The sequence below is a fragment of the Mytilus trossulus genome, chromosome 14 (genome assembly GCF_036588685.1).
Source record: "Mytilus trossulus isolate FHL-02 chromosome 14, PNRI_Mtr1.1.1.hap1, whole genome shotgun sequence".
Classification (NCBI taxonomy): Eukaryota; Metazoa; Mollusca; class Bivalvia; order Mytilida; family Mytilidae; genus Mytilus; species Mytilus trossulus.
The window spans coordinates 51,968,235-51,985,450 of NC_086386.1; the positions used below are offsets into that span (position 1 = coordinate 51,968,235).

The 17,216-nt window shown below is 32.1% G+C and overlaps 1 protein-coding gene across 1 annotated transcript in view; it reads left to right on the plus strand.

Moving 5' to 3' along the window:
- Positions 1-656: 656 nt before the first annotated feature.
- The window catches only part of LOC134697861 (uncharacterized), a 29,876-nt gene continuing 13,316 nt past the window's right edge, over positions 657-17,216 (plus strand). Inside the window, exons 1-5 of the mRNA XM_063560150.1 lie at positions 657-715; positions 6,185-6,216; positions 8,730-8,916; positions 9,717-10,031; positions 10,387-10,453. Coding sequence (XP_063416220.1) covers positions 6,193-6,216; positions 8,730-8,916; positions 9,717-10,031; positions 10,387-10,453 — 593 coding nt within the window. The 5' untranslated portion in view covers positions 657-715; positions 6,185-6,192. The remainder of the gene's footprint in view (positions 716-6,184; positions 6,217-8,729; positions 8,917-9,716; positions 10,032-10,386; positions 10,454-17,216) is intronic.

Consider the following 17,216-nt stretch of genomic DNA (forward strand, 5'->3'; position numbering starts at 1 on the left):
TTCCTATATCTACCTAATGTTTATATCTCTTGCAAACACAAATTACATTGATTTTTTAAAACTGTTGATTGGCAAATTTTAATGACTTCGTTTCGTAGTGGACATTTTGTGAGGAACACACCCTCTGAAACTAAAAATCCAATTTGAAAGCTGTTTATTAAAATATGTTGTCTCTGAAAATACTTTTGAATTATTAAAGAACTTATGTAAAGTAAAAATTACATTTATTTCTTCATTTTTTTACGATATTTTAGAGTATGAATGTTGAACAGGCGGTCTGGTTACATGCCATTTTGGTTGTTTTTGACCATTCAGGAGTCGATGCCTTAATCATCAATCCCTCTAAAAATAAACTGTTTCTTTGCTTAAAAATGTTAAATCTTATGCAATGTACTGACTGCACAAAAAATTACTTGCAAAAATCAAACACATTTTTTTAAAAGTGGCTGGGACAAGAAAATACGTTTTTATTGAAAAACGTCCATATTATACATGAGAGTATATCATTTTCCTTCTTTTCGCCTTTAACAGTGTATAATTTTACTTGTAAATAAATATGCCCCTTCCAAAGAAAACACCACTAAAAGTACGAAAATATACAAATATTTAACGCCTTAGTGTATCTGTTCATGTGCACACTATTGTAAGTTAAACATATACTTAATATTTAAAGTGTGTATGTAGTCGGCGAATCAATAACCTCCAGACTGCACAGGTAGGACGCCAACATATACGTTATTCGTTATAGTTTTTAATACGCATATATATATATGTTAGTCAGTTTAAGAATACAGGTGTACATACAAGGAAATGTTACAAATTAATATTTGTCGTAATAACCCGTCCTCAGAACCCATTATGACATATCACAAACTACACGACGCGGTTTCTGTTTACACATTATACTGAATGAAAAAAGTAGAGCATCGATTTTGTTAATTATAACAGTTTCCATTGTGAATGATAAAAATTTTATGAAGTAAAATCGGACTTCTCTTATTCACTTTGTGTTATATTTGAACTAAGGTTTGTTTTTAAAAGTTTAACAAAGAAATTTAAAGAATGCCTTGTAAAACATTTGTTTTACTCAGCATATTATAACTTGGAAAAATCGAAAGACGCGGATATGTGTATGCATGTGTATAAATGATACGACACATTTGTTACTTTAAATTTTATATTGAGATGTCTGAACAATATCAATGTGACTATCAAGAGAAATTAATGTACATTTTGAATAGCGAAAGTAAATCAAATCTGTATTTTTTACATTCAAAACGAAAGTAGAACGAAAGCTGTTGAAGAATGAATCGGAATACCGAAATTGAAACTGAAAATAAAAAAAATAAAACACTAAACATCTTTTGAGACTATGATGAATGATAAATTAATGTACTGTAACATTTTAAATAGCGAAAGTAAATTAAATCTGTATTTTTTAAATTCAAAAGGAAAGTAAAATGAAAGTAATGATGATTAAACTGTTGAAGATTGAATCGGAACACCGAAAATGAAACTGAAAATAAAAAAAACAAATAAAACGTACATCTTTTTTTATTAGGGGAGGATGGAAATGCTATTTATTTACATAGCCATTTTATACATAACATTTTTAAAAGGAAGAAAAAAAGAGGAACACATTTTAGAAAAACCCTTTTACTGTATAAAGTATATCAAATCAATAATTTTGCAGCAGTAATGTGACTCATGATTTAGAATATTTATTTAAATTGTGCGTAGACAACTTACAAACGTTCCTTTGGTACCGTTATTTAATGTTCTTCTACATACCATTATTACGTATGTATCGGTCCTGCTTTTCACTTTTTTCTTATTTAAAAAACATTTGCATAATATGAATACCTGTTATGGTATCACACCTCCGCACATGTCCGCACGTGTATGTGTAGTTTGAGGTTCTAACACATTGTATAATAGCTTACTTCTAGACACTATTGATTGATTGCTGGTTTCTTAACGTCCAGTGGCAAATATTTCATGAATATTCAGGACGATAACTAGTTCACAATAAATCTGTTAAATACAATAGGTAGGTCTTGTCACAACAGAGGCAATTTGCGATGATGGTCGGGGGAATTTGGACTGCCACTGGAAAATGAGGGTATATTGGATAGGGACAGGAATTTTTCCTTGCAACATGCCATCTACAGGCCCTCAAAGAGTTGTTGCAAGGATTCTTAACGTGCAAAGAGCGTGGCACTCTCTTCACACGAGACATCGCATTTAACGTCTCCATGTTGATTGGACGTTAATACATCCCTAACAGCTAAGCGGTCGCCCCACTTCGGCAAGCGTTTTACTGCCAGTCGGGAGAAGACTAAGTGACCATATTTCTATTCCCCAGTCACCCTTGGTGGTAGACCCTATTGACGACAGTGCTAAAACAACACGAACATATCACAAAACTGCAAATTTAGTGGTTAACAACTATATACGATGACAACTAATAATTAAAAACTGAATAGAAATTGGGTACTCTGCATTTAGCATGAATTTCAATAGCATATTGCCAAATTGTTGAAAGGTATCCTTTTAGAAGGAATCCGTTAGTATTGAACGTTCCTGTTCTAGATTTTTGAATTTATCTTTCTGCATTGACAATATTCAATTTATCTTGTTGTAAGTAATACCGGCACTCATTCGGGCTAACAATGCTAACCATTTTTTGCTAACGGTGTACCTAATGCATATATTTTTTTAAACTTTTTTATTGACTAGATATCGTAGAAAAAAACGAAACCATATGGTTGTTCGTTCGCCAGAAGATTGCCCGTAAATTTAACATTTTCAACATACATTATGTATATATACATACAATCAGCCATACATAAATGCATATATTTTTGGGTCCATAGAAATACCGCAAATGACCTTATTAGTGCACTAAGGACCTGATGGAATGATACAATTGACACAAAAAAGTGAATAATTTTAGATTTTATAATCATATTGTTTGTAATAAGAAAGTTATTTAATGTGTTGATAGACACGTGCCACACTCATTTTATTGTCACCTGTGTAATCGATAAATATTCCTGTTCGCTAAGGGGACGACCATTTGCAGTTCTGGGTGTGGGGGGTGGGGGGGACAGGAGGATTTGTTTTTGATCGGTTATTTATTTTTGTAAACCAAGAGGATAGATTATTCATTTTCTGCACTGCTGAAGCAATTTTTTTTATTTTCACTAAAGCAAGGGAATGATTATTCATTTATACAACTATGTTTATGATACTCCAAAATATACAATTTTTAAATGATTTGTTTATTATAAATAATACATGTATAGTCAAGTCATTATGTACCATTTAATCAGAAGTAATCATTCCTCTTCCTCTGCATGAATTAGTCTTTTGTATTCCCAACTGCATACGCATGTATTGCATACATACATACATAGATCTAGTATTAAAGTTTGGTTGTAACTAGCCTCTTCTTAAAGTAATGGCCAAGATATTTTGCCGTGCGGAGCGGTGCGTTTTTTGAGGGGTTTTAAAGCCACTGAAGGCCCAAGAAGTTATAGAACAAATGATGCAAAATCATGCTTTCTGGGTGTTCCGAAACCCATTCATAATCTGAAAATAAAAGTTTTGTTTTAATAATTTTTGACAATATTTTGGTCTCAAAGCAAAATGTATAAATTCAGTGTAAGACTTAAGTTTCTAGGGACATCACCAAAAGACCATGATAAATTAAAAATTGAAGTCACATAGTCTTGCAAAGCACTCGCAGTGAACACAATTTAATATAGAGACAAGCGTTTGGTTTTGAAATTTCCTACATGAGGCATTTGCCTCAATGTTATTTTGGCCCTGTTAAAATAAAATTGAGGTAAGGTTTCCTGAGAAAATATACCTCAAGTTAAATGAAACCAATTTTTCTGACATTTCAAGTATATTCAAATAATATTTATACTTTTATTATTAAAAAAAATGGGAAGTGTTTCCCGACATGCCCGATTTTTTGGGGAAAAACATAAGTAACGGGGAAAGACGTAGTTCGTGAATATATATTTTCAACTCTTTTTTTTTTTAAATTTTTATCTTTCAATTTCGTTTACTAATTTGTTAAGTTCAAATATAATTGTACACGAAGGAATCAACTTGACAGTATCCTACCTGTGGACCTAGTTCCGCTCAAGACAGTGCATGTATGGCGTATTGAGTTTATAAATGTTTTCTTGTGTGTGTGTTATTGGTAAGGTTTGTTTCCTCACACATTTGTCACAAGCTTAAGCTCAAAGTGCACAACCGTTACATGTACACACTATCGTTACAAATGGCGTCGCAGTCGTCTGATTTAAATATTAATATAAATAACAATTTAAAAGTTAAATAGCTCCCGTAAAAACTTGTTTTTATTCAAACCAAGTTTTCGGCTTTTACGAATTAAACTTTTTATTTCTTGATGTGCAATAGCGATTCAACTTGTTTTAATAACTAATATCATGCTTATTTGATTTTAATATGAATTACGCAAATTCACAGAGAACGCAATAGAACCATGTTTACTTTGATGTTTAAAAAGGTACGTAATACAACTTCTAATCTGTATTTCAAAAAGCCGGCTTATACCCAATTTAGGGAACCTTACTAACCCAAATTATTTAATAAACACGGTGTCCAGGCGATTGCCCTTAACCAATGATATTCCTAGAAATGTAACAGAGGTAAGATAACAACACTTAAAAATTTGAAGAAAGAGTCCAGATACATATGTAACTAAGTAAAATATATATAGTGTATAGTTTGCTTTTATAGTCTGCTGGCATTCTGCATCTGTTGTTAGCGGACGGTTATGTTCAAGTTACTGTTAGCGTCACAATTCATTATGCGCTTCTCATAACGGTCTGCAATTTTATTCAAATAAATATTCAACGGTTGCAAGCATTACTTTTATATGTCTTTAATTTATAAAGCTCGGACAAATCTAAGGAATAGTATAATTTCCAACACTACAAATATCTTTCATCCTGCAACTTAACATTTTTGCTTTCCGTTTTAGGTTTTGCTCATGTATAAAGGCCATACTGTGATCTGTAGTTGTAAACCACATTGAGTCGCTGGTAATGATTTGTCAATCACGTCACATCCTTTTTTTTTTCATTCAATGAAAATCTATTAATTATATTTTAGTAAACTGTACAGTATCACTTTATTTCTATTTGTTAAAACGATGCAAAAAAAAAAAATTAAACGAAGCTTGTCTGTTCCTCTGGTATCTTATGTCCCTTTTGTTAGCTCACCTCGCCTAAAAGACCAAGTGAGCTTTTCTCATCACTTGGCGTCCGTCGTCCGTCGTCGTTAACTTTTACAAAAATCTTCTCTGCTGAAACTACCGGGCCAAATTAATTCAACCAAACTTGGCCACAATCATCATTGGGGTAACTAGTTTGAAAAATGTGTCCGATGACCCATCCACCCAACCAAGATGGCCGCCATGTGGGCTAAAAATTGTTTATCAAGTCTAAATCTATCTGCAATGAAATTTTCAGACGAATTGGACAATTTGTTGTTCGGTTGCTGTTCCTGAATTGGCAATTTAAAGGTAATTTTACCGTTTTCGGTTAATATCTTGAATATTATTATAGATAGAGATAAACTGTAAACAGCAATTATGTTCAGCAAAGTAAGATTTACAAAACAACTAACATCACCAAAATGGCCAGTTCACCCCTTAATGAGCAATTTACAGTCAAGGTTAAACAATTTTCAGAAATTTTATTATTTTTAGTAAATTTTTAACAAAATATTTTCCTCTGCAACTAATGGGCCAAGTTCATTATCGATGAAGATAATTGTAAGAAGCAAGAATGTTCAGTAAAATAAGATCTACAAACACATCACCAAAACACAATTTTGTCATGAATCCATCTGCATGTGTCTGTTGTTAAATATGCACACATATATATATATATATATATAAACGAGTCTAAATTGAAAACTACGTTCAAACCTATGACTGCGTTGGATAAAAACCGCAATTTTTATACGTATATATATATATATACCAAGGTGAGCAACACAGGCTCTTAAGAGGCTCTTAAGAGCCTCTAGTTTATACATATTTCTAGTCTGTACTTACATACTATTACGCTATAAGTTATTGTACTTAGAGTGAAGATATGCTACCTTACTTGACAAGCTGTTTTTTTTTTATTTGCAGCAATTAGCATGTATTTTTACAGTCTTTGCCTGGTATGTATTTTATATAGTATTAAGAAAGTCTTCAGTATAAAGGATACATTTTAATAAGTTACTCAAACATAGCAGCCTATTGTTACAACACATATAAACTATATAAACCACATAAACAAAAGACTTGGCAAACAAAGAACATCAGATAGATATAGGAAGATGTGGTGTGAGTGCCAATGAGACAACTCTCCATAGACTTGGATACGAACAGGCGTTCTCGTTAAAAAAAAAAACATTGGACACTTTATGATGAGTAAAATAAATAAAAAAAACCATATCGTATAGATGAAACAACACGAACTTAGCATTACAAATGTATTTCGTACATTTGTTGCATTTTTTGTTTGTCTGGATTTCAAGTAGCCTTTGTCCAGGCGTGTCACTGAAGGCGTTGATAACTGTGCTCCTGTTTTTTTTGTCTCATTACCTTAAGTGTGTTTTTATTTATATTATACACCTATGAAAGTCAAGTCATCTGTGTCGTTTTGTCTGATGATAGTTAAACTCTTCAGGGTCAATGTATATGAAAATTTAAATAAAAAACGCTGTATTACGGACCTGTTTTTTCGTTGAAATATATAAAACATAACGAGATCACAGTTATTTGATAAGGGTTGAATGTACAGGAAAATGATTTTTTGCTATTCAATTAACATTAATTCTAATATGAAATGCTGCTTTCGCTTAGTAAATTAACCCATGCTCGAAATCCAATTGTTTTTTTTTTTTGCACATGCGTATATTGACTACTGCAGAAACATGAATTTTATCAAATTGGCATGCATTTAATATATACATGTACATGTATATACGTGTATAACTTAAAACATTTTCAAACTCTTTTGAAAATTATGCACATGTTATGGTATTACATGTATGACTACAGTCATGACAGTGTGTTACAAATCGCAATATTGACATATTTGACCTAGATACGACAACGGTCATGCTGGCTGTTCAAAAACCCTTTCCTTTGAAAAAAAAATAAATGCCAGTTGACCGATTGTCTACAAAAAAAATAAAAGGGCGGTTCATGGAAGAGCTTACACAAACGCGTTACACTAATACACATCGAACAAAGATTGTAAGGTACCTTAATTTTCCTAATCAGAATCGAAAGAAGGATTCGGAACAAAAGAAAGTCACAATGAAAAATATGTATTTTGAAAAAAAAAACCCGACAAAAACCGCCAGAACAGATCTGATTTAAATCCAGGGTCCGTATATGCACAATGGTACTCTGTAAGTTGAAATTTGATCGGAACGAACAGATTACTACGTGTTCTACATAATAAATTTGTACAACCATTGAATATTGTTTAATGCATGTATGTTCAGATCTAGATCGAACTTGCTTTGCTTCGTCGAAAGAACTAATATAGAAAAATCACAGATTTATATTCCAAATACACATGTAGAGCTAATGCGAACCTTGTGAAATAGCACGTAAAATCTAAACTATAAGCGTGAAATCTTTGGAAAAGCGACGGTTCTATTAATAACTAGTATCAATTTCAAGTTCTGTTTCGACATGCATTGTAATATATGTCACTGGACGTTAACATTCCATCATTAACTTCGTCTTCGTCAAATATTGCTGTTGGTTTCTTTTTTTTTTTTTACATACATGTACTAGTATACATGAAAACATCACAAATTATTCCTATGTTTTCTCATTTAGATATGTATTTGCAAAGTAAATTTTAAAGATGAAAGTTGTATTAGTTCGATAATACTTCAAACTAAAAATAAACTGAGAATACCTGTATAACTGCCATATTTTGAATCCCTGACATTCGTTTGTGTAAATGAAGACAATATAGCAACGATCGGTATATTTTAGTGAATCTACGTCTCAATAAAGATTCATAAGGATATTACAGAATAATCACAATTTACAATTCAACTTTTATTGAATATGATTGCCAATGAAATAACTTATGCAGGAGATTTCAAATTAGCCCAATTAATTTGTGTGTTTCCTACATGATGTATAACAACTGAAACCGTAATCTTGCTGTAGTGCACGTCGATCGTAATTGTAACGGTTTACTCCTGGTTTGCCCACTTTTAATTCTACCAATTATCTATTAGTAAAGAAAACAAAAAATACAAAAGGCTTAATGAGCATACACTTATAAAGAATACAATATAATACAATTGTATATTGCTGTGACTATTGCCAAATACACTGGATGAACAATTAAACAAAAACCACTAAAACAAACACATTCTATTAAATTCAAAAGAACTATCTACAAATAGGTGTATTTTTCTCTCCTAGAAAATGTATACAATTAACGGCGTTTCATTTGATTTATAGTTTAATCTTTAAATTTTAAGTTTTGATGTTTCTGTGGTAAATTAAATAAACCTTGGTTAAGTATTTTAAAGCCAAAAATGTCATTTTGGAACATGCATATGCCTAAATTAGGCTCTGGAAAAGACACCCATATCTACATATTTACATACCTTATCTAAGTTATCATTTTTTTTTTTTTTTTTTTTTACAGATAATGTCATTTTGGAAGATATCTGAGGCCATCTTTACTTTTCAGTGTCCTGTTCAATCGCACTGGAAACATAGAGCAGAAGCGATCTGTAGTCATGTAGATAGTTATTTTTGCTTGTTTGATCGATATCGAAATGGTCAAAACTATACTGAATTTTGTAGAGAAAATTCAGATTTTGAAGCACCAGGTATTCCGTTTTTTTTAATACTACTAGTATATGCATTGTGTGTGTAAACGCATCTCCATTTTATTTATAAACTACTGTAGTACATACATTAAGCAGAAAAAGGGTAAACTAGGATTGGCGTTTTGAAAGAGAGCTGGGTATAAATAATGTTATTAAGCCACAAAGGAGGGGCGACAGATACCAAAGGAACAGTCAAACTCATAGATAGAAAATAAACTGACAATGTCATGGCTAAAATAGAAAAAAAGACAAACAGAAAAATAATAGTAAACAAGACAGAACATAATAAATTAAAGAATTTTACAACAACACGAACCCCACCAAAAACTGTGGGTGATATCAGGTGCTCCAAGATATTTGTTCACCATTAGGTTTTGTTTTTGAAACAATTACAACGGCAAAAGAGTCAAATGTGGTAAGTTGATAACAAGGATAATAAATCCTGCTATTTCAGCCTGGTTCTGCCTATCTAATCTCTCGATACATATGCGCATTTACAAAAATCTACGAGCATGTCATGATTCTTTTGTTTTGTATCATGCATCTTGTAGATATGTTTTTAATTAGGAATCTTTATTGACTATTTCAACTTCAGAAAATTAGCAACTGCAAAACATATGATATATTTATCATAAAAACAGATAGCAGTTTTGATGAACTACTTGCAAATTGCCGTTGTTGCTGCGGTGAATATCATATCTTTTTGGTTGATAAATCAATGTATCAATCTCTTCAAAAGTCAATAATTATATAGTACCATGAAAATAAGCGTATTTGTTAAAAAACAGGTTTTTTTATAGGACAGAAACTTATAGTTGCTGGATCTTTAAACGGAACACTTCAAGGAGCCCTTTGTCGAAATTTGTTCTACCAACCTTTTAAATTCCTGTCTTCTGGGAACAGTCGATGTGTGTATAAAAAATCATACTGCAGTGAAGAAGGTCAAGTCATTTACGGAAATGGAACACAGAAAACAGATAGTTTATGCCGCTGTGATTATAGGAGGGGTTATAATTTCATAACCCGACCAAAACATGGATGCTACTGTGAACCAACTACAGAAGACTGTTCTTGTTATTCTAAGATGTGTCCATCTAATTACGGTTTATCACCAGGTATGTCATAAAGGGTGTGTTTTAGAAAACTTAACAAGTAGAATGTTCAGCGAGTAACTTATTTATATTATTAAGTCAATTTTGTTTCAAAGAGACTACAATTGACTGATTACGTTCATAGAGGTAAATGGTACACACAAGTCTGGTCAAAAGCTAGGTGAATTACATTTACTTTGTGTTTGAAATATCAGTTAAACTATCAAACATCTGAAGTGTTAGATAAACTTAACACTTAGTTCAAATCGATTTAAAATATTTAACAAAACTAAAACTGAAGAAAATTTTAATTAAGCAATCGAGAACACTCATTGTACATGTATATACTACGACGTAAAAGGTGTAAGTCTATTTGCAGATTATGAATGTCTAAATGAGAATGAATGGAAAACTAGTTTTGGCTGCAAACCAATTCAGGCTGTTCGGTAAGTTTTTTTTCGTTGCCTTACATGTAGCAGCAACTGCTTTATGCTAGTTTGTTCATGCCTTCGATGAACACTGCTATTAGTGAGACAGACATATGCAAGCCTTGTGTCATCGCCAGCGTTAATTATTTGTAAAATGCTTCAGATTTGTTTATAGAGATACAAAAGCAATATAGTCAACATCTTGTTTCAAGTTTGCAGAATGTTATGATATTTTGAGTCAGAAATATTAATTTGTTTTCGACTCTGTAAATAAATAGCCGGCAGATAAAGCCCTAATAAACATCGTTCTTGTGTGTAAAGTTCATTACATAAACTGCTTGATAAATGAATAAGTTTTGACAAGTCATTTAGAAATTCATCATATACCATCAAGACACTTACTGAAGAGGACATTTGCGATATTCATAGGTCTGTTCTATGTTCCGTTGGAATATCGATTTCAAATGAGGAACTGGATCTTCCGTACTCACAGCGGTATATTGCTGGGTCTTCAAAGTGCTCATGAAACCGCTTTCAACATTATTAAAATCAATGTTATCAGCAATCACAGCTTCAAAGTTATAGTCAAACTGCCTTTTCTAGAGGTGTCGTGGATCAGATTTGGATACAAACAAATTTAAAGATCTTTTAGAGTACATACAATCTAAGACTCTTTCATCTTGCAATAGTATTAAACCATTTGACTTTTCTACACCTCGCACAAGTATTCCCCATTCAAACTAAGTTTCATTTAAAAAAAAAAAGTTCTATAACTTTTCAAATCAACTTGGATAATCTATACAGCTATCTCAATTATATATTGATAGTACCCTTAATGTTAGGTCATTTGGTGGTTTTAGCATATTTAAGAGTTAAAGTAATACATGTTTAAAAAGCCTAAAGTTTAAGTTGTTTTTAAATTCAGATAGATACCTATAAATTGCATATTTAAAAGCAATAAACAAAATTACCAAACTATCTGGCATACTGTAACAAGTGTAAAATCACTTCATAATTGAAATAGCTACAAATGTATATATTTTTTTTTATGAAAATCAAAGTAGATTTGGAACAGATTTAGATATTAATGTACAGTTTTATAGAAATCAAAGTTGATTTCAAAAAGTTATAAAAAAAATTTCCATGATTATCTGAATTGAATCAATCTAAAAATTCCAGCTTTATTGAACCTATTAATTAAATTAGTTAAACAGAAATGAGCCAAAAAACCTAATAACCACGAATTTTGTAAGCTCTATTTATAACTGAGTTAGATGGGCTGATTCATACCAGTTTAGATTAAATTTAAAGATCAAGAACGAATTTAGACAGTTCGAAACTGGTCGAAACTGAGTACAGACTGGTCGAGCATTTGTCGAGTTTACCAAAAGAGAGACGAAAGATACCAGAGGGACAGTCAAACTCATAAATCGAAAATAAACTGTCAACGCCATGGCTGAAATGAACAGGACAAACAGACACACAATAGTAAACATGACACAACATAGAAAACTAAAGAATAAACAACACGAACCCTATTAAAAACTAGGGGTGACATCAGGTGCTCCGGAAGGATTAGCAGATCCTGCACTACATGTGGTACCCGTCGTGTTGCTTATGAGAAAACAAATCCGGTAAATAGTCTAATTCGGTAGGTAGAATTTATGAAAGGGTAAGGGATTGTAGTTACGACGCAAGGAACATATCCGATATCATTTATGAACCGGTAATTCCATAACGGTCAACCAACTCGCTATGGCGTCCGTAAAATTTACGAAGAGATGATTCCAACTTCATCATTTGGAACTCTTGATTTAATAGCTTCTTTGTGAGCAACAACCCTCTTTCAAGAAAATCATGATAGGTAATAAAAGCAACGGAATATCGTATCAATTTGGGAGATATATACACCGTATGCAGGTGCTGCTGGTATCTTGCTACTTAGAAATGGAAAGTTCCCAATTGGAAAGTTGAAATCATCTCTTTTGTCGTAAAGTTTTGTTTTCAATCGACCCTCATTGTTAATTTATAGATGAAAGTCAAGACATGATGCCGACTTGACTGTATCCGTTGTATCCTTTATCTCGATGGGATAGATGCGTTCGACATAGTCACACAATTTTGAACTATTTAGTGAAAGAACATCATCTATATAGCGGAAAGTAGAGCCAAAGGATATTGCTAACTTCTTATTTTTCTATCTAAAAAGTTCCTGTTTTAAGTCAGCCTCATTCTTGTTTCCTCGGAGACGATATTAAGAATTGAACGATGGACAGTCAGTGCGTGAATGCTTCTTACTACTTGATTGGAAATTACGAGACGTGAATAATCAAAGTTTATTGATTGGTTAGGACAATCCAAACCTAGTCCTTCAATCCCGTAGAGTATCAGATTTGTCCTCTCTATTTTAGCAATTAGATTTTGCCTGGTCATTAATCATGCAAATTCATGATATTGGTACACAGGTAACTTTTATCAATCAATATCCGAATTGTCTGGAGTTTTGTAAACAACAACGTTAAACAATATATAATATACTACTTTATAACGTGTGACCTCACGTGTGTGATTACATTTGTTGATTGGTGCACGTGGCTAATCTAACTGAATTAATCTACAAAGCGAGAACAATTTCAATTTTCATCAGCTAAGAGACGGCAAGCCTTTTTTGAAAGGCTAATACTTGTAATAATAAAGAAACAAGTCAACTGTATCAAGTACTTAATCAGACTCATCAAGTAAAGTCTGGTACAATAAAGTACAGTTAAATGCTGTTAGATTATGTCGATTCTTATCAAGTAGAATTTGTGCTTGACCTTACAAGTCATGCACAAACTATTGTCTTTTCAGAATCGGAGCAGTTTGTCGTGATGGTTTACAGGAGGGAAAATAAAAAAAGATTAAGTTTCCATGTGAACACCAGTTTGCAATCAACTGGTTGCATAATAATATCACTACAAACTGCTCAAAGTCAGAAAAGACCATATTTTGTACTCGACCAGTAAAGTCGAGCACATATTTTACTTGACTAGACTCGGCATTATATCAGTACAATACTTAGCTGTACTTAACTGTACTCGAATTGTGTCTCGACTATACTTAATAAGTCAGGATTCAGTACTTGATAATCTTGGTGAATTCGACCAAGGATCCACCAGTCTCAAATAATTTCTACCAGTCTCGACCAGTTTCGACATGTTCTGGCCTTAAAACGTAGTCTGAATCAGCACATCTAACTGAATTACATATTGATCTTACAAAATTCTATGTTATTTGGTAGTTTGGTTCATTGGTGTGAAATCAAAGAATTTGATTTATAGGTAAAAAAGAAAACAAAACACGAATTTTCAGTTTTGATTAAATTCAGATAATCATCTTGATTAATTCTATGACTATTTCAAATATTATAAAATTATATACATAATCCAAAATTATAATAATAGAAATATGTCTAATATAAGGTTAACACTTAAATCTATGACAAACGGGACGATTTCAACTTCCCAATAATCAATTTCCCATTTCTCAGCTGTAACACAATACCACCTGCCCATCGTTTGGTGTTTACATATCTCAGTTGATACGTTATGCTAGTTCATGTTCACCTTATACGGACTTCATAGACATAAGTGTACTCCTTACGCAGAAAGATTAAAAATGGCAATAAACTGTATGGACACTATCATGAATTGGTTGATCCATACAATGTATTTTTGTCTAAACTAACTCAGGACATTTTTACCTCGTCTTAGATTGTGGTTCAATGCTCTTCAACTTTGTACTTTTTATACGACCGCACAAATTGAAAAGTTTTTGGTCGTATATTGGTATCACGTTGGCGTCGAAATCTATGAAATTTTAACACAAGGTTTATGACCACAAAATGAAGGTTGGGATTGGTTCTGGGAGTTTTGGTCCCATTATTTTAGGATTTAGAAGCCAAAAAGGGTCCAAATAAGCATTTTCTTGGTTTTCGCACTATAACTTTAGTTTAAGTAAATAGAAATCTATGAACTTTTGACACAAGGTTTATGACCACAAAAGGAAGGATGGGATTGATTTTTCGAGTTTTGGTTCCAACAGTTTAGGAAAAAGGGGCCAAAAAAGGGCCCAAATAAGCATTATTCTTGGTTTTTGCACAATAACTTTAGTATAAGTAAAAGAAATTTTAAATTTTAACACAAGGTTTATGACCACAAAAGGAAGGTTGTGATTGGTTTTGGGAGATTTGGTCCAAATATTTTAGGAATTAGGGACCAAAAAGGGCCCAAATAAGTATGTTCTTGGTTTTCGCACTATAACTTTAGGTTAAGGTGGTATGGGAGTCTAGAATAAAAATTATAGAATTTGTTCATACTTTGCCAAAATGTAGTATCTATTGATATATGTTGAAAAATATAATGAAAATGATAGGTCACCGCGCATTTTCTCAAGCTACAGGACGTGATAAAATGACACATTTGGTATGGATTATAAAAGAAAAAACACAATTTCGTGATTGGAAACTAAACAAAATGATAGAATTGTTAAATACTTAAGGAAAATATAGCTTTCATACAATGCTTTGAGAATATCAAAAGAAAAGATAGGGTCACCGTACGTTTTTCCGTCTAAAATACAAACAGGACAATTCCATGTGGAATCCTTCAGAAAATGCACTGTTTTAGAGTTACCTCCCCTTTAAATGCCAATTTAATTTTTTTTTAAACACACAAAAATAATCAACATTTGCAAAAATATTAATATTTATAAGTTATATTTTTATAAATTGGTTCTTTTAAATGAAAATTCACATTGAATATCTGTATTTCTGCATCAAATTGTGGTAGCTTGATAGAAAATCTGGACCTTTGGTTCCCTGTTTTTTACAATCCAAGATGGAGTAAGACACCCATACCACCTTAAATTAATAGAAATCTATGAAATTTTGACACAAGGTTTATAACCATAAAAGGAAGGTTGAGATTCATTTTGGGAGTTTTGGTTCCAACAGATTAGGAATAAGGGGCCAACAAAGGGCCCAAATAAGTATTATTCTTGGTTTTCCCACAATAACTATAGTATAAGTAAATAGAAATCAATGAAATTTAAACACAAGGTTTATGACCATAAAAGGAAGGTTGGGATTGATATTTGGAGTTTTGGTCCCCACAGTTTAGGAATAAGGGGCCCGAAGGGTCCAAAATTAAACTTTGTTTGATTTCATCAAAAATTGAATAATTGGGGTTCTTTGATATACTGAGTATATAAATGTACTTAGATTTTTATTATTAGCTCAGTTTTCAAGTTGGTCCAAATCGGGGTCCAAAATTAAACTTTGATTTCATCAAAAAGTGAATAATTGGGCTTCTTTGATATGCTGAATCAAAACATGTACTTAGATTGTTGATTATGGGCCCAGTTTTCAAGTTGGTCCAAATCAAGATCCAAAATTATTATATTAAGTAGTGTGTAATAGCAAGAAATTTTCAATTGCACTGTATTCAGCAATAACAAGAAATCTTCTATTGCACAGTATTGTCACGTGCAAACGCAAGAAATTTTCAATTGCACAGTAGTGCGCAATAGCAAGAAATATCTGATTGCACAATATTGCCCAATAGCAAGAAATTTTCAATTGGAGTTATCTTTCTTTGTCCAGAATAGTAGTTGAATCAACTTACATCATTGTTTTATACAATATACAATGTATATTCACTTTTACTACCAAATGATAAATTAAAACAATCTTTACTATTCAGGGATTACAAGCACTTTTTTTACATTTTAATATTTTATGATGTATTTAAATGAGTAGTTATTGTTAGGGGCCTTTAGAAATTTGAAATGAGATCAGTTTTGGAATAAGGTAAAGGGGGATGTGAAAAAACAATTGGGGTGGGGTCAATTTTTCTCATTTCAGATTTCATAGATAAAAAGAAAATTTCTTCATTTTTTTTGAGAGAATTCATATTTAACAGCATAATGAATTGCTCAAAGGCAAAACAAAAATTCATTAGACCACTTTCATTCTGTGTTACAAACCTATGCTGTGTCAACTATTTAATCACAGTTCAAATTTAGAGCTGAATCCAGCTTGAATGTTGTGTCCATACTTGCCCCAACCGTTCAGGGTTCAACCTGTGCGGTCGTATAAAGCTGCTCCCTGGTTTTATAACTTTTTTTATCTGAGCACCACTAATAAGATTTATGTAGACGAAACTCGCGTCTGGCGTATACATTTATAATACTGGTACATTTATAACTTTTTACCAATCGACTTAAGAAAATGCCTGTACCAAATCAGGCATAAGACATTTGATGTCTATTAGTTTGATGTGTTTAGTTCTTTTGATTTTGTCATTTGATTAGGGACTTCCTGTTTTGAATTGTCCTCGGAGCTCAGTATTTTTGTGATATAAATTTTACCATTTACGTGGTCTAGTTTTTAAAGTTCCGACCATGACCAATTACCTAATATGACTGATTTGCCGAGTGTTAATTCGCATAGATATAAGACGTGTCACGGTATTTGTTTATACAAAATTCATATATTCTGTTATGGTGTTGCATTTAAAATTCTGATCGGACATTGTCAAATGTCGTAGCGTTTGTAATTAATCAACCTGAGTTCATTTATTAGATTCTAGTTTAAATCACTTAAACGTAAACGATTTATTTGTTTTACAATTTGATTTAGAAAAAAATACCGACATAGCTGGATAATTCAATTTAGTATCTAATAACTAACACAATTATATATTGATAATCTTGTAATTGTTATGAAATACATCTCATACCA